At 52.0% G+C, this 23,813-nt stretch overlaps 1 protein-coding gene across 2 annotated transcripts in view; it reads left to right on the plus strand.

The window, feature by feature from the left end:
* SUSD4 (sushi domain containing 4) overlaps window positions 1-22,628 on the plus strand; it is a 120,239-nt gene extending 97,611 nt beyond the window's left edge. The window contains exons 6-9 of one of the 2 annotated variants that reach the window (XM_059997928.1): window positions 15,737-15,928; window positions 16,775-16,919; window positions 19,697-20,079; window positions 21,039-22,628. In XM_059997928.1, coding sequence (XP_059853911.1) covers window positions 15,737-15,928; window positions 16,775-16,919; window positions 19,697-20,079; window positions 21,039-21,067 — 749 coding nt within the window. In that variant the 3' untranslated portion in view covers window positions 21,068-22,628. The remainder of the gene's footprint in view (window positions 1-15,736; window positions 15,929-16,774; window positions 16,920-19,696; window positions 20,080-21,038) is intronic. The other variant, XM_059997935.1, reaches the window with a different exon arrangement.
* Window positions 22,629-23,813: the final 1,185 nt, after the last annotated feature.

The following is a 23,813-nucleotide window of genomic DNA, read 5'->3' on the forward strand; positions in this document are numbered from 1 at the left end:
GAGGGAAGAGGAGGATACACTATATGATTTGGCCCAAGCTGCCCTGCATATAATGTTGGACAACATGGGAACTTTCCCTTCCTCCCCCCCCCCAACTTCCTTCCTTCCTTCCTTCCTCCCCTCTTTCCCTCTCTCCCTCCCTCCTTCCCAGTTAGGACTCTGGTACCAACCAGAGATGTACTAGATGCTGTGGGGCTATTGCTATTAGGAATTCAAGTCCTGCTCACCAAAAGTGGAGTGATGATAGCAGCGACCCACTGGTCACCCACAGCCACCCAGGCCTCCCAGCATTCAGAGGAGACCAGCTGGCCAGGACCAGGGTCTCCATCAGTCTCTCCTGGGCTCTCAAGCTTCCTGCAGACTCACCCGTGATCCTGCCAGCCGCTGAATCCAAATGAAATGGAGTCAGCAGACAGTGAAGAAAGGAACAGTGAATGTTCTTTTTTCTCTCTTGTTTACTCAGTGTAGCAGTGGGGCCTCTATATGGGAAGAGGGAGAGAGGGCTTCTTTATCTGCTTATCTGACCCTATACCCTTCCCTTTCTTTCTCTTCCAAATGTGAGAGGATTATACAAGGCTAGGAAATACTTGGCCAGGTGATTTTGTCCTGTCCTCAAGGCTCTGAGACCCCGGGGGTCCCTAGGAAGCCAGCAGGTCCAAGGTAGCTTTGTTCCAGCTGCCCCCCCTCCCCCGCTCCATGGGACTGTTTTACATACTTGCATCTCACGTTCCCACTTAAGATTTATTTGAAGAAAGAGCTTCCCAGTGTAAAGTATGAAAATCATTCATTTAATTCCGCCTCCTTAGAAACTTGAGACCAGAGAAATGAAGTGATTTGCCAGGTCACAGCAGAATTCTTCCATCTCCTCAGACTCCCAGCCTTCAAGTATGTGAGTCGATGGCTAATTTCGAACCCTCATTAGGCACCCAACTTCCATCAGTCAAAGTCTTACAGGATTTCCCCATCTTATTCTCAAAAACAAAAGACTCTTCAGTTCCCTGAAGACAGATGTGTCCCCTGGGCCTGGAAAAGAGGAAATCTCAGGTCGTCCCCCTGTCATGTGTCAGTGGCGTTGGCTAGGGAGAAGCCCTGTCTGAAGCAACGTGGAGGTCGCTTTGTGAACTGAAAATGTCTTCTGCCATCTTGGCACACGTGTTAGGGCATCACATCCTCTCCTGTTCTGTTTCCTGGCAATGAACATTCCTGTATCCGGCACTGTTTGTATCACAGCTACCTTGCCTGTGACCCTCATGGGGTTTTTTCTTAGAAGAAAATGCAAACTAGCAAGCAGCCTGGTTAATTTATTGTTCACAAGCAATAGTAAATTATTCTAATACTATTTCCATGTACTGTTCATACATTACAGCAGAGTGATTACCAGAACATAGCCACCTGCGTGTCATCGCAGCATTTCTGAGGGATCACTGTGCTTAATTTTCCTGTCTTTTCTTTATACAATACGTAATTGCCGCTGTAGCACTTCCTCTTCTCGGGCACACGTCTCTCTTGTATTCAAGAGTAGATTGTGCCGTGGCATCAAGAAGCTTCATGATTCTTTTCTTTTCTTTTTTTTTCTTTTTCTATATTGAATCCAGAAACACTAAGAAATCCTAAGAAAACCAAGAGACCTAGTTCCTATTTTTCAAGTGGAACCAAGTCCTCAGGCTTCCCAGCTACTACCCTACAGGCTCTTATTCTCTTGAGTTGTATGACTCCTGATCTGATAGATGGCCCTGAACTCACCCTCAGCCTCTCTCTCCAGGCCTGCTCTTTGCCAGCCGTAGCCCCTCGGCAAGCTCTGCCCACCACCTTGCTTTCCTTTTAACCTCCTTGGAAACATGTAGCCATCAACCCTCCAACTCTCCTAGGATCATCATTTTTTTTTTTTTTTTTTTTTTTTTTTGCGGTACGCGGGCCTCTCACTGCTGTGGCCTCTCCCGTTGCGGAGCACAGGCTCCGGACGCGCAGGCCCAGCAGCCATGGCTCACGGGCCCAGCCGCTCCGCCGCATGTGGGATCCTCCCGGACCGGGGCACGAACCTGCGTCCCCCGCATCAGCAGGCAGACTCCCAACCACTGCGCCACCAGGGAAGCCCATTTTTTTTTTTTTTTAACCTCATTCAATTGCAGAGATTTTACACTGACATCAAAGAAGAGAACTGATTCCTTTTCCCACCAAAGGTGAGCAAAGGTGGCAGAGTTCTGGACTGGTTTCTCTCACCAAATCAAGGAAAGAAGAGAACACCAACGGGGGACTTGGCTAACCGCCACCCCCCGCCCCAATGTACTGTCACGTTCAGAGATGGGATCCCACCAGATGGGCTCGAACCCAACTTCTCCCAAGGCCCCTACCCCTCAGCTCTCACCCGGGCAGGCAGCCTGTCCTGGAGCGGATTCAGGCCCCAGGGGGACACAGTGGATCTGAAGCCAGGCACCATCACTCATGTTTTTATGGAAACGTCTCCTGGTTGCAAGGCACAGGGGTGGGGTTGAATCTGCGGAAACGGAATAAATCGGAAGCCCCCTCATGCTGGCTCTGTCGAAACCCTGTGTCAGATTGTGTCCGTAGGGATGCTGCAAATTTTCTGCAGTGGAAGCCACTGGTATAAAATGAGACTCCTACATGCAAGCTTCTCCTGGGGTCAGTGTTCTGAATTAGTCTGAATTCCAAACCTTCCATGGCAGAGAGATCTGAGGTCTTTCAGCCCTTTTTTGCGGGCCAGGCTGGATTCGAGGGGACAAGGGCATGGGGACCAATCCCTTTCAGCCACCGCGTTCATGGTTCTCACCAAAACGTATTTCTGCTTTGCCTTGTAGTCTCCTCATATTTTTGCAAAGCTCACAGGCGTGCAAGCAGAGGTCTTTATTTTGTGAGGTTTAAATGTCATGTCAGTGAAAGGAACGCACAACTAAGCAACTGCAAAGCTGCGGCCAGTGGTTTGAGCCACTGGCTATGCCGAGAGGGTGACTTTGTCACGCTCAGAAAATAGATGGCTTGTACAAAAGGGAAAAGCTTGGTGTTTTTCCTTAAACTCTAGACTATCTTCTCCATCCCTGCTCCAGGCAGGATTTATTTCCTTCTTTCCTCTCTGGAAAGTTAGATGACTTGTATTTCATGGTAATAAAATCTTGCAATCAGGTCAACCCAGAAGGTAATAAACCCCTTCAGTCACTCCCTGCCTTTTACAGACCCAGAGTCACCAGGAAGGATTCGGCAGGGCGGTTTGGGGGTCACTCCTCCCCAGTTCCCACCCCCAGCCCCACTTTTCTTTTTTCTTTTTTTTTTTTTTTTTTTTTTGGCCGAGCTGCTCGGCTTTTGGGATCTTAGTTCCCTGACCCAGGGATTGAACCCGCACCCTCAGCGGTGAAAGCACCAAGTCCTAACCACTGGACCGCCAGGGGATTCCTGCAACCCCACCTTTCTTCACAAGCAGTTACCAGAGTTCCCTTTTTTTTTTTTTTTTTTTTTTTTTTTTGCGGTACACCGACCTCTCACTGCTGTGGCCTCTCCTGTCACGGAGCACAGGCTCCAGACACGCAGGCTCAGCGGCCATGGCTCACGGGCCCAGCTGCTCCGCGGCATGTGGGATCTTCCCAGACCGGGGCACGAACCCGCGTCCCCTGCATCGGCAGGCGGACTCCCAACCACTGCGCCACCAGGAAAGCCCCCAGAGTTCCCTTTTTGCCCTAAAGTGATTAGAAGTCTGGGATGATAGGCAGATAAAATATTCACACCTGTCTGTGTCCATCTTGGCGTCTTGCATCATTCTTTTTTTTTGTTAGAACCTATAACATAATATCTGTGTTCACAATCATTTTCTCTTTCTGTACAGGAGGATTTTTTTTGTTGTTTGGGGTTTTATTTTTGCAAAAAGATGGTGCCCGACTCTAAATTGTGCCCAGATTTCTGTAAAGTCAAAGCGCTTAGCGGAGGTGGCCCTTCACCTGATCGTTCCTCTTCCTCCCAGTACCTGGGGCTCCTGCCGAAAAGTCTAGAACTTTGTTCACATGCTGGCCAGTTTGTTCTTCAATGGATGAGAACCTAATGCGTTTTCTAACGCCATCTCTTCCACTCATGGGAAGGGAGGTAACAGGTCCAGGCATTAAGGTGGTGGAAACAGCTGGAATTTTAAAGAAGCCAGTTACACTGGATTTCAGATTTTAAAACTAGTCCTTAGCTCAGGAGATCACAGGCAAACAACTGTGCCGACATCAATCTGTATTTTCATGCCATAAATATCTTATTCCAAGGGAAATTTTTTTGAATTGGGAAGAAAAGTAAATTTATAGGAAGCTAGGAAGTTAAGAGTTCTAGAGACAACCATGACTAAAATTGCATGTAAGAGGACCCTTACTCTCCCATACTACTTGACCTTTTCAAAGATCCTGTGGTCCTTGGAGTTAACTGTGAGTGACTCTCTACTGTCCCCAAAGCACAAGGCTCCCCAACGTAGTTTCTGCCGTCACTACCCAAAGAGAAGAATGGTGTCTCCCCAAGGAGCTCTTAAGGTTCCAGCCCTGGGATGCTGTCCTCCTGCATTGCTTTTATTCCACTCCATCCACTAAAGCATAGCTCATGAAATAACCACTTTCATGTAAAACGATTCTTTTTTTTTACTTCACTTTGAGGAAATCTTGGTGTCTAGTTGTTTCAGTGAGACATTCTGACATTAGCCGGGAAACCCTCCTGTTCTAGCTGATTGCTTCCCTGTGGACCTGGCCCAAGCGCTTGGCCACTTCCTCCCAGGCCAAGGATAGACTCATGCTGTACTAGTTTCCCAGCACTGCTGGAACAAAGTACCACAGGCTGGTGACTTAAAATATAATTAATGTCTTCTCTCATGGTTCTGGGGGCTAGAAGTCCAAAATCCAAGTGTTGACAGGACCATGTTCCTTCGGAGACTCACCTTCCTTCTAGAGGCGGCCTTGGCATTCCTTGGCTTATAGCTACACCATTCCAGTCTCTGCCTCTGTCATCACGTGGTGTTTTCCCTATGAGTCTGTGTCTTCGCATGGCTCTCTTCCTTCTGTGTGTCTCTTCTCCTATTATAAGGATACCTATCATATTGGATCAAGGGCCCACCCTACTATAATATGACCTCATCTTAACTTTTACATCTGCAATACACCCAGTTTCCAAGTGAAGTCATATTCACGGGTAACCTGGGGTTAGGACTTCGACAGAACTTTTGGGGGAACACAACACAACCCACACCATGTGCTCCCCTTGCCTTGGCTTGAGAAGAAGCAGATGCTTCTTGTGTCTTCCTTGTACCTCTTGTGTCAGGTTTAAAGGACCGTCTTCAAAGCTTCCCAAACCTCAGCTGGCCAGCATCCTTGGACTCCACCCACAGCCCTGTCCTAAGCTCGCCTCTCCTCTGGCCCTGTCCACAGCATCCTGCTGATGCCCACAAGTGGAACAGGAATGCTCTGTGTTCATCAGGGTTCCCCCATCTTGCCTTTCTTCTCTCTCGAGAGGCTCCAAACTTTTCCAAACTCTAACCCCACTGTGCACAGCCCTCATCTTAGCAGATTAAGAAACGCATTCTGTCACATCTGGTCCCTGGGTGGCCTACACTCCCTTGTGCCTGTGCACACGTAAAACCCTACAGCAAGGCTCAGTGAGAGAGCATAGCTTCGGGGAGTAAGCCTCACTTAAGGTCAAATCCTAGGTCTTCTATTTATTTGACCTTGGACAAGTAACTTCACTTTCCTGAGCCTCGATTCCCTTCTCTGTATACATGAGGCCATAACAACATCGGCTCTGCAAAATTGTGGTTAGGATGAAGTGGAACAGTGTGTGGCGTGTATGCTACTCTTATGATAGGGGCTTGTTCAAAGTTGTCATTGGCCTTTCTGCTTGCATTTTCTCTCATAGGCTCATAATATAGCTACTACATACATAATATAGTTACTAATAATAGTAGCTATCTGTTTATCGGGCATCTATTTTTATGTCAGACACTGCTTGATTTACAGCTCTTGTTTCTAATTTTTATAAGATCTCTGCAGTGTGGGTGTTGCTACTCTTTTGCAGGTGATGGAAACTAAAACTACCTCAGAAAGAGGTTAAATGAAGTGCCCAAGGTCACATAGCTCCAAAGTATTTGAGCCAAGATTTGAACCCAAGAAAATGCTCTTTGCACTATGTAAAGTTGCCTGTAGGCAACTTCCATTAATCCACTGATGTTATGTCTTCCTGGCTTTTCTCGCACTCTCTCCTTTCCTGCTCCTCTAGCTGACTTTTCCCCTTTTTCCTTTTTTCATTGTCCATGACTTCTAAGCCAGTAGTTTTCAGATACATTCAGATGTCAGAAAAGCATGGTACTTTTCACAGAATAGCGAGTTTTTTCTTTTCTTATTTTTTATTTTTTTGCAGAACACTAAGGAATACTGTGTAAGCCTTAGAAGCACTTTTGCTAGCAGAAAACATAGCTATGTATTTTCTATGTACAGTATGGGACCATACACATAAGTGTACACATGCACATACACGCATGCACTCGCACTCAGCTAGGAATAAAGCATAACCACTTGCTTTCCATTATCGTGAACTTAGTACTCAATTATTTATTCCCTCATTTGCTAGGATTTGCTAACAGATAAGATTGAGAAGGCACAAGAAATTTAAGAAAACATTTATGGGAGAAAAGTTTGAAGTTCGGAACATCAGTGCGTTATGTATTAATATCAGTGTAGTACCTTGGTCCAGTTTGTGCAGAAGGAACTTAAGAATTGCTGGAATACACCGGCAACATTTTCTATTCAGCATGCTCTCATGGGGAAGCGTTTGCTGATTGCAGGGAAAGGCAGGAGACACCTGCTCTAAATGCTCCCTTCCCTGTGGGCTTTCTGTGTTAACTTGGGGGACACACACCTTTTTCATCTTGAGCCCCCGATTTCTCTCCCTTTCAAAAACTTAAGATGCCCCAATTACCATCAGGCATTCCATCTGTGGGAATCCTATTTGAGAAGATGTTCACAGGCATCCGAACCCTTTGACACCACAGATGTCTTGTGATTTATTTTCACATCGTGGTGAGTGAGGCTGTACCGGGCTTAGCCCCTGGTGCTTGAGTCACTACAAAGAAGGAAGGACACCTCACTGGTACCCAGAAACGCGTGTCAGAGTAAATCACGGTTTTACACCTGCTCCCTCACCTGTGTGCTCCTCTGCGGCTTCACTGTGTCTCCAAAACTAGGCACACTTTGGATTTCTTATGTGAAGCCGTATTTTTTTCTTGCACTGAAGTTTCACAGTCGTCATCAGATGCATCGTGTGTTCCTTCAGGAACACCCTAATGTGGTGACTCCGAGACAGAAAGCAGATCAGAGCCCCTCCCTCGGGGCTGCTGGGTAATATTGATCTTAACTTTGATCTGTCAGCACATCTCCAAGCAAGTCAACACCGTGCTCCATCAGGCCTGGAAATAAGCAAAAGCCCAGCCTTGTCATCATTTGCTTCCATGGGTGGACACATTTACTGGCCTTCCGTGTTGTTACAGCAAAACAAAAGTGGAAAATGTTACGTGCTGTACAATGTTTATTGATTTTCCCTGAGCCGAAAGCAAGGTTTTGGACGTAGCCTTGGAAACAGCTATGATTTGGGCATGGAGGGTGCCAGACAGCTTCCTGGCATCATCACCCAAACTTAGATCAGCCTGGGGACAGCCGGGGGGGGCAGCGGCAGTTTAATGATTAGAAACCGGCAGAACTCCTGAAGGCAGAGTTTTGGCTGGTTCCGTACGTGTGCAGAGCAGCGCCCGTGCTCTTGGTTCCTGAGAGGTGCTCGGATATCACGCTGCTGGTATTGAGATGATGCCTTTGGACTTGAGACCCAGACTTGCTGGCTTTCCCACCACCTCCCCGTGCTCTGCCAGGCCAGCTGAGGGCCAGATTCTGGCATGAAGAGCGAGTTTTCTCTCCTTGTCACCGCTGAGCTCAGCTACAGAGCTTCATCGTGGTCTTGGGGCAGCGCTTCTCAGACTGGACCGTGTGTGTGAGTCGCCTGGGAATCTTGCTAAAATGAAGTTCCTGATGCAGTAGGACTTGCATGTGGCTTGAGATTATGCATTTCTAACAAGCTGCCGGCTGATCCCAAAGCTGATGGTCCATGGACAGCAGCGAAGGGCCTCGTGGAAGGGAAAGACTCTGACCAGAAACCGTGGCAACTTAATTCTCACGCTCGCTCCACTGGAGATTGTAAGCCCTCCATCCCAGCAGGTGGAGAATGAAGGGAGATTCATCTCCCCAGCTCTCAAGTCTGACCACCTAGGAGAATCACCTGCGGAGCTTCAGAAACCTGGCCACACCCAGGACCCCACCCAAGACCAGGTAGGCAAAGCTCCCCAGGCGATGCTGATGTGCAGGGTTGAAGGACCACTGACTTAAATCACCAAGATGCTCCTCAGATGTTAAGATGTTAACATGGTAGGGAGGGTGGGTGCCTGTCCTGGTAGCAGTGAACTGCAGGAAAGCGAGTGCTTTGCTGATCCACACTGTAGAGCATAGACCCACTCCTGGGAGGAGGGTCCCAAAAAGGTACAGTGGCTCAAACTAAACCGAAGTTTATTTTCACGTGTGGAATTAGTGAGTGTGGGTCTGCCAGTGCCTCCTCTCCACCCAGTCATTCAGGGGCCAGTGGAGCCTCTGCTGTTTTCAAGGTGCAGCTTCTAAGGTCCTCGTGTGAGGTGGTCTCATTCTAGAAGCTTGGAAGAATTCCGCGCATCGGGCCTGGAGGAGTAGTTATCACGTCTACTCACATTTCATTGACCAGAACTTAGAGGAACAAGGGACACTGGGCAATGCAGACAGCTCTGTGCCCAGAAAGAAGAGGGGAACGGGATCGTGGGAGCAGCCAGCAACCTCCAGCACCAGCCCTGTGGGGTGGATCTGGACACACAGACTCAAGAGCCAGCTCCTTCCTACAAGAGGACCACCCAGGGGGCCGCATGAAGCTTTGGAAGACTAAGAATGGAAACACGCAATCCGAATACCTAGGCTCGTGGCTCAGAAGGATTAAAAAAATAATTAGAGGTGGTAATGTCTTACATTCTTCTGTTCCCCCCAAAATAATTTCTGTGAATGTTCACGAAGCACACAGACTATTTTTAGACCTTGTTTTCCTCTTCTGGACATAATGAAATATATAAATGGGTGAAGGGCTGTGGTAAGTGATGTATAATTCTCAGCTCTAAGCTCCTTCTCTCTGAGCAATGGCCTCGCCTCATACTGCCTTCAGAGAGTGCGAACCTACAGATGGCAAGTCCCCCATGTCTCCATCACCCTGGCTTCGATCCACTCGTCCCTGGTTCCAGCTCTAGTTCCTCCCTCCGGCCTCCTGCTGCTCCTGTCAAAGGCCGGTCTGTCCACTGATGTGCATATAGGATCACAGCTCCTTTCACCTTCATAATGACCTTGCATTCCTTCTCCCACCCAGCATCACCAGCCTTGTCCTCCATGTTGGTCTGCTCCCGTAGAGGACATATAAACAAGGTCCAGGGCTCCTGGGGGGCGGGGGGTGGGCAGGATCCCCCGGGCCTCCAGCTGCCCCATTGGCTGCTTTCCTTTAGCAACCCTCTCTGAGTCTACATGTCCTACCCCGCCCACTCCTCACTCACACTGCCCCTCTTCCACCGGCCACTCACCACTCTTCTGAAATTGCTTGCCTCAAGGTCACCGGTGATTTCCAATCATTCTCAGCTTGCTGGGAACTACTGCCCCCTGCTCGGAACAGTTTCCTGTCTCAGCTTCCTTGGTCCGTCCCAGTCTGCTCGGCCAGTTTCTTTCACTCTTGCAACTGATTTCTCAGCCTCTGGATGGGGACCCCTCCTCTTTTCTCTCTACCCTCTCTCCCTAGGTGAGTTCACCCGGTCTCATGGTTTTCAGTCTTATCTCTAGGCTTATGATGCCTGAGTTCTTTTTCTTTCTTTCTCTATTTTTTTTTTTTTTTTTTTTGCTGCACCGCGTGGCTTGCAGGACCTCAGTTCCCCGACCAAGGATTGAACCCGGGCTATGGCAGTGAAAGCCCAGAATCCTGACCGCTAGGCAACCGGGGAGCTCCCCGATGCCTGAGTTCTTTACTGACCCCAGGCGCTTTCTCCTGCTGCCTGATGAACACTTGGATGACTGTCTCACTGGCAGCCCAGACTCTCCCTACCTCTCCCTTCCCACCAAACAAACAAACAAAAACCTGATGTGGTGAATGGCATCACCATCTGCCTGGGTGCTAATGGCAGAAATCTGGGGGTCATCCTTGATTCTTCCCATGGCCCCCAAATTCCATCTCTCAGCAAATCCTATTGTAGAAACAGATAGTTCTAAATAGGTCCCATCGCTCTCCTGCTCACCATGTCACTGCCACTGTCCTGGTCCAAGCCACCATCCTCTCTCACCTGGTTGTGGCAGCAGCGACCTGACAGCCTCCCCACCTCCATCTCTGCTTCCTAGCCTCCACAGAGCAGCTAGAGCTTCCTTGTGAAAACAGGTCTATACCGGCTCTTTACAGCGTCCCTGACACCGTGGGTAAAATCTCAGCTTCCGGCCACGGGGCCCACGGAGCTGCCTACACACTGCCCTGGCTGCCTCTGCACCCTCCCGTGTGCAGCCCCGCCCCTGTCTGGTCACACACGGCCACCACCCCCTCCTCCCTTCATGCCTCCAGCTTGCCCTCACGTGCGTCATCCCCTCTGCCCGGGATGTTCCTCCCCACATGTCCCTCGACCACCTGTCCTAGATCAGGGCCCTTGCCCTTGCTGCTCTGGCGTCTGGGGTATCCTCGGTTTCTCCGGCTTGGGGTGCACACAGCCGCTGTCCTCTGACCCGTCTCCATCACAGGGGGAGTGATGTGGTCTGGCCTTTTTAAAGCTTTTGCATCCCTGGTTCTCTAATCCCCTGCCAGGACCAGCTTACATTTTGGATCTTCTTGTGCCTAAAAGAACATCTGGCTCCCTTTGGTCCCAGTCACCTTCCAGGCCTCTCGGAAGGTGGGGGCAGGTCGCCCAGGCCACCTCCTGTGTGTGAGAGTTGATGGTGTTTTTCAACAGAGAGAGAGGAAAGGCCTCACCCAGACACATCAATATTCATTTGTTTACTTATCATCTGTCTTTAGTAAGCCCCAGGAGGGTGGGATCAATGCATTATCTAGTTTCAGTGGTTGTCCAAAAACTGTGTGTTAAGTACATGAATTAAGAAATGAGCAGGGCTTCCTTGGTGGCGCAGTGGTTGGGAATCCGCCTGCCAATGCAGGGGACACGGGTTCGAGCCCTGGTCCGGGAAGATCCCACATGTTGTGGGGCAACTAAGCCCGTGCGCCACAACTACTGAGCCTGCGCTCTAGAGTCCGCAAGCCACAGCTACTGAAGCCCACGCGCCTAGAGCCCGTGCTCCACAACAAGAGAAGCCACTGCAATGAGAAGCCCGTGCACCACAATGAAGAGTAGCCCCCACTCGCCACAACTAGAGAAAGCCCATGTGCAGCAACGAAGACCCAACACAGCCATAAATAAGTACATAATTTTAAAAAAAAGAGAGTTATTAAAAAATAAAATAAGCTTCCCAAATTTATAATTAACACTTTGATTGGCCGTTCCTTCCAAGTTTAAAGAACACTCCCGACCCTCTACCCCTACCAGGATGCACGGGTGAGGGGGGGGGTTTCCTTGCAGCAAAGCTAATGGCCGGCCAGGTGCAATCACTAGAAACACTGCACAGTGTGAAGATAAATGTTTCCACTTAGGGGACAAATGCATCTCTATTAGCAACCGATTATGACAGTCTCAGAATCAAAGCCTCTACCGTGGGTGGTTTTTATCTGGCCTCTGAGAAAACCTGCCAGTGAGATGCTTCCAGATTCCCTCCAGGAACGTCTGGGGCCGGCCTGGTGCAATCCACGTATCCTGATTGTACAGCACGGGCACTCAGCAAGTTCAGGCACCAGTAATACTAAGCGCTGTTATTTATTAAGTGCCTACTGCGTTTCAGGCTTTCTAATCCTCGCGACAACCCGAGGAGTTAGGAATTGTTGCCCTGACTACACGGACGGGGAAGCTAAACCCCCCAGAAGTTAAACAAGCTGCCTAACACCCTGCCCCCAACTCAGCGGTATAGAGCTGGGATTTGAACATGAATTGGGGGCCCTCCATGCCCGTGCCAGGCTTCACACGCTGTACCACCCCCCTCCCTTGTCACATGCAGGGTCCGGTCAGCCCAGGCCTTCCTTAGCACATCAGGGACCACCTGCCTCAGTTAAGGCAATGATTTGAACAGTCCTTTATCCTCCAAGTGAGGAAAAATGCTGCTGAAAACTGTCAGGTGGAAAAAATTGCACAACATGAGAGCTGTGAGTTGTTTTATGTGGGGCCAGATGAAGACTATAGCCTGGGAGACAGGCTCTCAGATGGCTCTGAGGAACTGCTCCGAAGAGGTGGGAGGAGGATGGCACACATGTGATTTTGGTGACGGGGGATATATACAGTCAAGCTCACATCTTGGCAGAAGGCTGCAGCTAGTCACAAGGAGACGTCTCCATGAATGGTTTTAGTGCTTTTCTAGATGTGAGAAGGTGCAAGAAATTGGGCTCATAAAATCTCCTGAAAATATCTAACTGTCTGAAGGCCTGTTCTGCCAGTTTTCCCCAGAGCACAGAGCGCCTCATTCCTGATCTCCACCCCGAACTCCTTTCACGGGGTGTTGAAGGTCAGCGACTCCAGCGGCTTAGTGACTTCATTCTTGTAGAACCAGGTGGAGAATGCCGATTTTTAGTCGCCGTAACAAACTTGCATGTATATAGTTACAGGGCTTCTTCCGACCTCTCATGACGTTCTCTGGGCCTTGAAAATGCTCTGGCGATTTTCTCACCCTGTGGGGACTCCCGGGCATTTGTCTGGAGGGCAGCTAGGAGGAGGGTCCTGCCGCTCTTGACCGTGGAAAGGACCTACTCTCCCAGCAAAGGTCCAGCCTCCCGTGAGCTGCTGCAGTGCTGGGGGGCAATCATGGGAGGTGCAGAGGAGGGGTGGACCCCCTGTGGCCACATGAGCCCAGAAGCCCTGGAGGCCTCCAGAGTGGCAGATATTCCTCTCAGGCTGGCCGCACAGCGGACATCGAACCTCACCTTCACTCTGGAAGGCAGGGCCTCCTTCAGCCCAGGAAGGTGGCTGTGAGAGCCCAGTGGCCTCCCTCACTGGGCAGGGAGCCGGACACTTCCTTCCCTGTGCTCTGCACAGAGGGGCCTTTGGGGAAGGAGGGGCCCTTGCTGCAAACCCCTGCTGGCATCCCAGGACCAGCTCAATGCTGCTGGTACCTTTTCTCTCTCCCTCCTTCTCGTCCTTCCCTTCCCTTTCCTCTCCTGCTGTCTTGATCACCTACTGGGGATGCTCATGGAACACCCTGGAGGGAGTGGATTTGGCAGGAGCCCCCGTTTGTGGAACTAGAAATGCACTGGGTGATGGGACTCCGTGGCCCTGGGCAACTCTGTGGAGGGCATGCATCTGCTGGGACGGGAGATGCCCTGGGCTGGCGGAAAGCCAGAGCTCCGGTCCCGACTCTACCAGTGTCTACCTGTAGGACCCGAGGCGCAGTCACCTGCCAGCCGCCATTCATGGAGAACGCTCTGGGCCTGTGGCCCTCAGACCCATTCCTGGCCCTTCCCCTGCACCACCACCCCCCTGTCCGCTGGCTCCTCGCCGGCTTTGTCCAGAGGGAGTGAGGGCAGGTGCCTCGCTGCCCCGGGGCATCTCCAGCAGTGCCTGAGTTTCCGTGGCCTCCATCTCCTACAGGATCACCTCCGTGGCTCCAACTTACACGGGGGCCCGGCCACTAGCACACCTCCGTCCCACCCGCCCAGGGGCAGTAGTGGCTTCCCTGCTGCTGCTCATCTCAGGGGCCTCATCATCCACGTAGGTTTTTCCATCACCTGCGGAAGCAATTGCCTCATTACGACCCCTCTCTGTAGATGCCCGGTTCCTGGTTATCCCTGACCGCCCACTTACATCACGTCAGCTCGGAACTGAGGCCTGGCCAGCCTTCCCCAGAATAACCCTCAGATGCTCCCATTTTACAGATGAGGCCACTGAAGCTCGGAGATGAGAAGCGACTTGTTCAGGGTCATCCGGCTCGTGAGGAGCTGAGCCAGAACTCAGCCCGAGCTCCTACCCACTCCTCCAGCTGCTCCTGGAGACCTTGACCTCTCTTAATTTTAATTTTTTTTTTTTTTTTTTTTGGTACGCGGGCCTCTCACTGCTGTGGCTTCTCCCGTTGCGGAGCACAGGCTCCGGACGCGCAGGCTCAGTGGCCATGGCTCACGGGCCCAGCCGCTCCGCGGCATGTGGGATCTTCCCGGACCGGGGCATGAACCCACGTCCCCTGCATCGGCAGGCGGACTCCCAACCACTGCGCCACCAGGGAAGCCCGACCTTGACCTCTCTGAGTTTCTGTTTCCCTGACTCTGAAAAGAGCCATTAAGATCTGCCTCGTGGCATCGTTTGCAGGATGAGAGAGAGTGTCTGCAAAGAGCCTCTTGGCCCCAAGCCATGGGACACCCCCACTGGGTGGGCCCACCTTGCTGACCAGCCCCAGTGCCCGGGTTGCTGCCAGATGAGGGCTCCCGACACACATTCCAATGGCCCGTGTGGGGCGGGCAGCTCCCTGCAGATGCGGCTGCGTGGGGAGAGCTCTGAGGCCTGCCTGTGAGTCTCCACTGCCCAGCGCTTGGGTACCCCTGGGAAGAGGCTCAAAAGTTAACTCTCTCCCTTTTTTGGTCAAAGCTCGTAGCGGTTTCCGTAGGTGTGGGTTTGAAGCTGGCCTCGGTAGTCTGGGCTTTGATTGTTTCTTGAGGAGTGTTTAAGGGCGGTTCTGAGGCGTCATCCAGGAAAGAGGGCTCTTTGTGGGAATCAGGGAACAAGCACTAAACTCCACGAAAACCATCTTTCTGGACCCAAAGATAGAACCGTTCTTACCTGACAGCCCAGAGTTTGGGTTCAAGAGAGGCAACTGAAAACAACTTTTTCTTCCCCTAAAATCATAGAATATGAGGGTTAGAAAAACCATAAAACACGATCAAGGGTAGAATAAGCTTCCATTTTACAGAGGAGAAAATCAAGGCTTACGTTGGGTTAAGTGACCTCTGTAAGGTCACGTAGCATATTGGTGGCAAACCAGGCCCAGGCCCCGAGGCTCCTCCGTGCTGGCCAGGGGGCCTATGACTGGGAGGCTGTGGCCTGGGCCTGCACGGAGCCAGCATTGGCCAAACCCCAGGAGGGCATCTGAGGATCAGGTTAGGCACACCCAGGGATTTGGATGGTCCCAAATTTCTCCCATAGCCAGAGGAACAGGCTCAGGATAGCTGTTCCTTTCAGCGAAGATTTTGTCCATAAATATCTCAGTTGTATTTACTAGGTTGTCTGGCACGTAATAGCATGCATTATTAATAGAACAGCTTAACACTGTCTAGTAAGTAGGCATACTCTTTGCGGTGTAAAACAAACCTCTCTTTTACGGTGTACTTTATAATGCCACGTGACAGCGGCAATGCTCAGAATCTTACTGCAGGCTTCCGTCTGACCTCACGTGAAGGGACAGACGAAGGGACTGTCTCGGGGACAGCTAATCATCACTAGTCCGATGGTTCACGTATCAGTGCATCTCTGAGGGATGTGTTCTCCGAGCTCAGTCTCTGTTTTGAGGGTCCAGACGGGATAAGCATGTGGTTCTGAAACTCTTATTCTCCCCCACTGCCCAAGTCTGTCCGCTACCTCCCATGGTGAGTCACGGAGATTTCATCTGCCACCCGCGGCCATGTGAGCGCTACAACCACGGAACCGTGGTGGAGTTCTACTGCGATCCCGGCTACAGCCTCACCAGTGATTACAAGTACATCACCTGCCAGTACGGGGAGTGGTTTCCTTCCTATCAAGTCTACTGCATCAAGTCAGGTGAGCACGTTGAGGGCGTCCCTGGATGGTCCAGGTTCCAACTACTCGCAGTGGCGGGTGGCTGTGTCCTGAGCCCTGTCCCTCCTCCCACACACCCTCCCCTGTCACACGCGGTGTTAGGGACTGGATATAGAAACTCATCTTTGTGGATACATGCGGCTGATACTTCCAAACCCTGTTCAGAGGGTCAGGAGTATTAACCCGCCCATGCCCATGTTACAATGCTGACCCTCTGAATGGGTCCCTAGACCCCTAGCAACCATGGAAGGACCTGGCCTCTGTGCACTCTGTCTTCTCCCAGCCTTGCCCCCTTCCACTGACAAGGACACAGGCCCATGGGTGTGACCCAAGCGGAGCATGACTCAGCCTTTCTCTTCCACTCCAAGATGCATATCAGAACACAGATGATACGATGGTGGGTAAAGCCTGCTCTCACTTCTAAAAACGTAAGCCACGTGCAAGTGTCAGTGCTTCCTACTTAATAACACATTACTAGCAAACCGTCCTCACCCCTGGTCTCAGAGCACCCGGGTACTTACCACCCGTGCACATCCGCCCAGCATCTCCTGCCCACCCCAGTCCAGCCCGCTTGCCCCGGCTTTTTCCAGGTGTGGCCACGGCCACCTGCCCCAAGCAGGGGTGATGGCTGCCCTGGAGGCAGCAAAGGGGTGCGGGGAAAGCATTTGTTAACACAGCGCATCTGGGGGCCCACAAATGGTAACGTGAACCGGTGCGTGTGGAGTGCGGAGAAGTAGAGAAGGCAAATCCCTCAGATGAGCACACAGGAACCCCAGCGCCCGTCATGGCCTGGGAGCGTCACAGCTGCTTTGTCCTTTCTCACGGCAGAGCAAACGTGGCCCAGCACCCACGAGACCCTCCTGACCACGTGGAAGATCGTGGCGTTCACGGCGACCAGCGTGCTGCTACTGCTGTTGCTTGTCATCCTGGCCAGGATGTTCCAGACCAAGTTCAAGGCCCACTTTCCCCCCAGGTCAGTGCAGCCCATGGCCACCTTGGGTCAGGCTCAGTGCAGCCACCTTAGGCAGCAAGGAGAAAGGATGGTCAGCCTTGATGAGTGCAGAGTTGAGTTTCTAAGGGGGAATAGGGGAGAAAGCAAAAACATTCGCCTGGGAGGTTTTGGGGTGTCTGGGGTCAGAACACCAAGCTGGAGACAGACTCATTTCCCTCTTTCTGCCCCGCCACCCGTAAGCTCCTATCTCCCTCCTTCCCGGGATAAACATTCTCGAGGCAGGCATTGTAGGGGGTGCAGAGAAGGGGAGCACAGTCAGGGCTGCACACCCTGCACCTCCCACCCCCAGGGGTCCCCCCATTGCCCACTATGTGCCTGCAGCTCTAGAGTTACGTACCTTGGAGCTTCCAGGCCACAGGGAGGGTAAGAAATACACAGAAGTAATTAGGGACAAGGTCCAAAGTGCTTGACCCAACAGAGGTTCAAAACCGGTGTGCAAAACCGTGGCAAGTCTCAGGAAGGAGAAGAGGCTCTGGATGGGAAGCCAGGACAGGGCTGGTGAGCTGCTGCCTCCAAGTAGGGTCTGAGCTTTTGGAGTGGGACCTGTGGGAGGGCGGGGGCGGGGCGGGGGGCAGTCTCCATCCTCCTGGGCTGCACAGGGGAGCTTGGGTCAGTGTCTTCATCCTCCCTGTCGTCATCACCAGAGAGGAGCTTGTCAGAGTCCCTCAGAGGCGGTCTGGTCCTCTCAGTGCCCAGGGCAGCCTGTGGCCCTGCCCCTCCGACGCTGGCCCCTTGCCCAGAACCGAGCACACCAGCGCCTTCGGAACCAAGAGCCACCCAGCACTGCTGCTGGCAGGTCACTGTTCCTGGAAGGAGAAGTCATTTAGAAAGCACAGGGATGGGCTTCCCTGGTGGCACAGTGGCTGGGAATCCGCCTGCCGATTCAGGGAATGCGGGTTCGAACCCCGGTCCGGGAGGATCCCGCATGCTGCGGAGTGACTAAACCCATGCGCCCTAAAGCCCGTGCTCAGCAACGGGAGGGGCCACCGCAATGAAGAGCCGGCGCGCCACAGCAGAGAGTAGCCCCGGCTCGCCGCAACTAGAGAAAGCCCGCACGCAGCAGCGGAGACCCGACGCAGCCAAAAATAAATAAATAAATAAATTTATTTTTAAAAAAAGAAAGAAAGCACAGGGATAAGTTTGTGAACGTGAAAAGGAAGTCAGGGCACCGAACATCATAGGATGCTAGCAGCCAGGGCTCCCAAGGGAATCAAGTACGTCCTTGGATTCCTGTGCCCATGTCAGAGTCTTCTCATTTGGGGACCTCATGCTTCAGAAAAGAGCATTTGTTTCTGACACAGGGACAAACTGGCCCCCGGGGTCGTGTGTACCACGCCTCTGGCAAAGAGCGTGTTGCTTAGTGGAGGAGGCGTCTGCCGGGGACTCACCGCTTCCCACTCCGCCCTCCAGGAAACTCACTCGTGCCTCTCACACTCCCAGCCAGGCGCGGGGCTGGGAAGCAGGCGGGGCTGCTGAAGAAAGCACCACGCACCTTTTCCCCTCAACCTCCCGCCCCCAGGACAGCCTCATCCCACGTAGCAATGCCCCCACCTGGCGGCAGGAGCCCCCCAACCTGCAAGCACCCCACTCTCCCAGCCGGGAAAGTGTGCTAGGTCGGGGGTGGGTGTGCGCCTGCATCCACGCCAGGCCCAGAGTGTGCGGACACCATCCTGGGGCCACAGCCAAGCTCCAGCTGAGGTGACAGAATCTTCTTTCCTCTCCAACCTGCCATCCGCTCTCTCTATCTTCCCCGTTATTATTTATGGGTCAAGGGACCATGTCCTGTCATTGAGCAATTAGACTATCGAAAGAAGACCTAAGGGTTATAAGGAGAAAGCTGAACCACATGTTGTGATTTATAGTACACTGGAGCACTTGAACGTGGCCTGTGGAGCTATTTTTCTACATAGGCTTGGGAACAAAGTTTCCAGGATAGAGACTAAATATTAAGATGTTTTAAAAATGGTCCCTAGGGAATTCCCTGGCGGCCCAGCAGTTAGGACCTGGAGCTCCCACTGCCAGGTTCGACCCCTGGTTGGGGAACTAAGATCCTGCAAGCCGCGTGTGTAAGGGAACCCCCCGTCAGCGTAAGGGAACCCCCGCTCTGGGCAGCACAGACGGAGCTTAGGTTCAGGTGGCTGCTGGGTCGGGGGGTGGCTGTGAGCCCACAGACCCGGAACAGGTAGTGAGATGGTGTTCAGAGTTCCTTTTTTTTTCTGTTGTTGTTGTTTTTCTGTCTTGACTAAAAGTGAGTGATTTTTATACCGTAGCAGAAAACAAACACGAAGCACAGGGGTAAATGAAAGGGGCGTCAGGGTCCACGGTGTCCCAAGCTTTTAATGGTACTGTTCCATTTCCAACAGGCTTCCTCAGGGACACTGCAGGGGCACATTGGGGTGCTCGGTTGGAATGGGCCACAGAGTCCCCTGTTCTCAGGTTTATGAGGCCAAGGCCAGAGGTCCAATGGGGGGAAGAAGGAAGGATGAGGAGATACTGGAGCCCAGAGGCGGCAAGAGGCCAGGAGGGAAGCAGGAGGAGAAAACCTCTCCTGTCCAGAGTGTGGCCCTGGTGGACGCAGCGTCTGCCGGAGGGGACCGGGCAGGGAGGCTGGGTCTCCTGCACCACCTCCTCCCAGGGCTCCGCAGCCCCCAGGACCCCAGCTGCAGTGGGGGGCACTGTGGCCTCGTTCCCGGGGTGACCTGTCACCTGACAGATTAGCACCACTTTCCTCTCCACAGGGGGCCTCCCAGGAGTTCCAGCAGCGACCCCGACTTCGTGGTGGTAGACGGCGTGCCCGTCATGCTCCCGTCCTATGACGAGGCTGTGAGTGGCGGCTTGAGTGCCTTAGCCCCAGGGTACCTGTCCTCCGTGGGCCAGGGCTGCCCCTTACCCGTGGACGACCAGAGCCCCCCAGCATACCCCGGCTCAGGGGACACGGACACGGGCCCGGGGGAGTCAGGAACCCGTGACAGCGTCTCAGGCTCTTCGGAGCTGCTCCAGAGTTTGTATTCACCTCCCACGTGCCAAGGGGGCACCCGCCCCGCTTCCGACAACCCTGACACAGCTCCCAGCACGGCGGGGGAGGTGGCATCCACCAGCCCAGGCATTGACATTGCAGATGGTAAGCATTTGCCCCGAGGCCCGGGCCACCCTTGCACAGCCCCACCCTGCTCCCAGCTCAGGGCCAAATCAGTGCTACCGTCTCACTCGGCTTAAATTGCATCTTGATCTCTCTGCATGTAGAGGCCGTGGGCAAGGCCGGTTATGGGAAGAAATGATCATCATCTCACAAGTGATGAGCCCATTAACTGAAATTTCTGGAGGCATAAAAGAGCACCAAGCCATCCAAAGTAGAAAGGCCACAGTGGGCGGAACTTGGTTTTCACAGCATCCGTACGATCCAGGATGTTTTCTTCTTTCTCCCTTAATTAGGCAGGACTTCTGAAAGTGGTGCTTGAGATCCAGGTAACACACACGTGCTAAAAGGGAAGACCCAGATGTGGGCACGAGGGCCCAGCCCTGGAGAAGCTCTGGGTACATACAGGTTATGTGTATCAGGGGTGAAGTAAAAGGTGTGTATGTGCCTACTGCAAGGAAAGGCAGGTTGCAGCTCATGGCAAGATAGTAAAACTGCATCAGACTAATTAGGGCTGTGTTTCCCGGGGCAAGGGGACACCAGCACCACTTTACCAATGAGAGCACTCATTCCAGCTTATATTGACAGTAAGTAGCAGTAAGCACATGGAAACGGGGGTCTCCTGGTTCCTCATAGAGTTCCTTTTCTCCAGTACCACCCTGCCTCTCTGTACTTGAACTTGTAACCTTTCGGTTGGTATGACCATTAGGGTGCATGGTTGAAGCCTAACCGTTTATTTTTTATGAGCTGAGTATGAGATTTTCCAGCAAATAACGTTGTACAGAGGAGTTGGTTTATTTGCTTGTTAACTGCTACTTGGAACTTAGCATTTTCTTCTTCTCGCTGATGTGTAGGAACTGTAGACATTTTGCTAAAGCTCACAATTCCAGATCTTTGCGGTGTTTTCCGGTGTATTAGTATAATAACCATCTCTTCTTTTACAGAGATCCCTCTAATGGAAGAAGATCCATAACTGGAAAAAGTCCCGATGATTCTGCTGCCCCTTTGGGGATGGGCACCTTGTACTTTGGAGTGAGGCCTCTGGAGGACAGAGCTTGGGGGGGGATGGAGGAAGTTTTCTAATTTATCAACATGGGGACAGTGACACATCGTACATCTCGGACTCAACAGTGGCAGTGGCAGTGCTTTTAAATGAAACTTCAGGATTTGCCAAGACCGGTGAGGAACAAAAAGGATGGGGGGAGACCCTGTGTGGTCCTGGATGAAGGTGTTAAGTGCATCTTGTGCTGCGGAACATGGGACAGACGGTTCCAAGCGTATCCCACCAAATCCCACATCCCACTGACTTACGAGTACTACCCGCCTCCTCTGAAAGCATGCCACATTATGTAAATCGCTTCTAAAATCTGCTTCCAACTGTCTCTGGACGCCAAATGAGGATGGAACAGCCTCTGCAGGAAGTCTGTGTTGAGCTGCTGGAAGAGTAGCAGAGCGCCCCCTGCAGGCTCCCCAAGGAAGATTCTGGGGTGTCCTTTGGACAGTCTTCCTTGGGCTGGACAACTCTGCTCAAGGCAAGACTAAAGCGGGATGTGGCGGTTCCACTGAGAAAGGAAAAGAAAGACTCAGACAGACTCGGCTTTCCGGAAATTTCTTCAAAAAGTAGAGCTCCTGTCCTCCGTGCTGTCCTTTGGTGAAATATCATCAGTATTTGTATTCATGGTCTAGCTCACGGATCCATGGCATTGGCTAAATCTTGTGACTTTACACATGGTCAGAGTGTGTTCAAATAGCATCTCATGGTGGAGAAGTAACCAAGGTAATGTTTTGTTTCGGCTTTTTTTTTTTTTTTTTTTTTTTTTTTGCGTACGCGGGCCTCTCACTGTTGTGGCCTCTCCCGTTGCGGAGCACAGGCTCCGGACGCGCAGGCTCAGCGGCCATGGTTCACGGGCCCAGCCGCTCCGCGGCATGTGGGATCTTTGCAGACCGGGGCACAAACCCGTGTCACCCCTGCATCGGCGGGCGGACTCTCAACCACTGCGCCACCAGGGAAGCCCTGTTTTGGCATTTTTAAAAGATCCCACTTGACAATTTATCTGAGTCGTGAGCCCATCTCCAGTTAACTATTAGGGTTGTTGCCTCCGCTGCCAAACTCAGACAGATTTAATTTTCCAAAACAGAAATTGTATCTGAAAACATATTCCTCCCCCTCCAAATAAAATGTGAGGTTGGATTTTTTTTCCCCCTTTTATTTTGTCCTGCGAAGTCCGCAGCCTCCAAAGACAGACAACCCTTCGCTCCTGCTTCCCAGGCCTCCGGCTGTCTCACCCACCTGTCCATCCATCACTCGCACTGCACCCTCCCGGGGCCCACTGGGTGTCGTTCCTAAGAAAATGATTGATAAAAACATTTCCCAAGTCTTGAAGTGTCTCTTCGAATACATGTTGATCTGTGGAGCTGATTCCATCTCTCCTCTGGGTTTTAGACAAATACAATCAAAACTCTGATCCACAAAATTGCTATGCTGATAGAGCGGTGAGGGCTGGAAGCTTGATCAAATCCTGTTTTTTCTCGACACAGACTGATTAAAAATTAAAAAGAAAATGACAGTTTGAAGCGTGGCTTCAATAGTGGAATGGGTTTGGGTGGGCAGGGAAGGGCAGTGGCAGTGATCCCAGGGGATGGAGACAGCGGAGGACCAGAAGCAGAGGCTGAAGGAGGGAGGGAACAGGAAAGGGCATGCCCGGCCCGATGCCCTGGGCAGCGGGGCCACCAGCAGCAACAGCTGAGCGAGTGGGTAAAGGTGTTTGGTAATTGTAACATTGTTTAGTGCCGGAAGCTGGTTTTCAGAGATGCTTAAACTCCATCTGGCCAGCTGAAAGACAGACGGCATAAGTGGCTGGGTGGGACCGGGGTCCACAGTTCACTGTGGGCAGCCCACACCCTCCTGCCTCCTGCCCCCTGCCGCCAGCAGCCTTCCCGGGGTGCCTGTCGGGCAGGTCTCAGCTCTTCTCTACGCCACACCTGTCCTCCCCTCCTTCCCTCTAAATGGAGGGTGTGTCTCAGAGACCACCAGGTAAGTGCCTCATTTCCCACCAAAGAAGCCTGCAAGGCTGTCTCTGGGGGCTGGCCTCGCCTCCTTCCAGAAAATGCTCTCCCAAAGCAGAGAGCAGCAGCATGTGAGCCGAGCACAGGGCTGCCTCTTCAGCCCCCCACACCTGGGAGACAGGTAGCACAGGTGCAACATACATCCAGGTGTTAGTGTCAACGTTGTTCTAAGCACAGAGGCTGGTAGGAAGGAAATGCCTGCTCAGTGACAGAGTCAGATGAGGTCCAACAGAATTACCTGGATCCTCCCCTCCGTCTCTTTAGTGTCTGGCCATGTCAGAGTTTCAGTCACAAATACTGTTTGCCATGATTTTTTTTTTCATTATAGTGAGCTTCTGTGGCAGGAAAACCTCCTCATGTTATCCCAAGCATGTCATGCTCTTTTCGTGTAACAGTCCTGGAGGCCCTCTGGGTATAAAGAGAATCATTCTCACCCTGCCCCAGGAATTAGTAGGGATGAGAACACACCGGGCTGTATTGTGAATTGGATGGAGAGAGCCTTCCCCGCCTCAAGTGCTTTCTGCTTTGGGAGAGGGAGGCATCTCCAGGGCAACGGTCAGGAGCGTGCTGAGAACCGGGGTGTTCCAAGGCGTCAGCCTGAGGTGTTTACACAAGTGCCTGTTAGCAAGAACTGCAGGACAGCAGTTTTCCGG

This window comes from Delphinus delphis, chromosome 1, assembly GCF_949987515.2.
Source record: "Delphinus delphis chromosome 1, mDelDel1.2, whole genome shotgun sequence".
Classification (NCBI taxonomy): domain Eukaryota; kingdom Metazoa; phylum Chordata; class Mammalia; order Artiodactyla; family Delphinidae; genus Delphinus; species Delphinus delphis.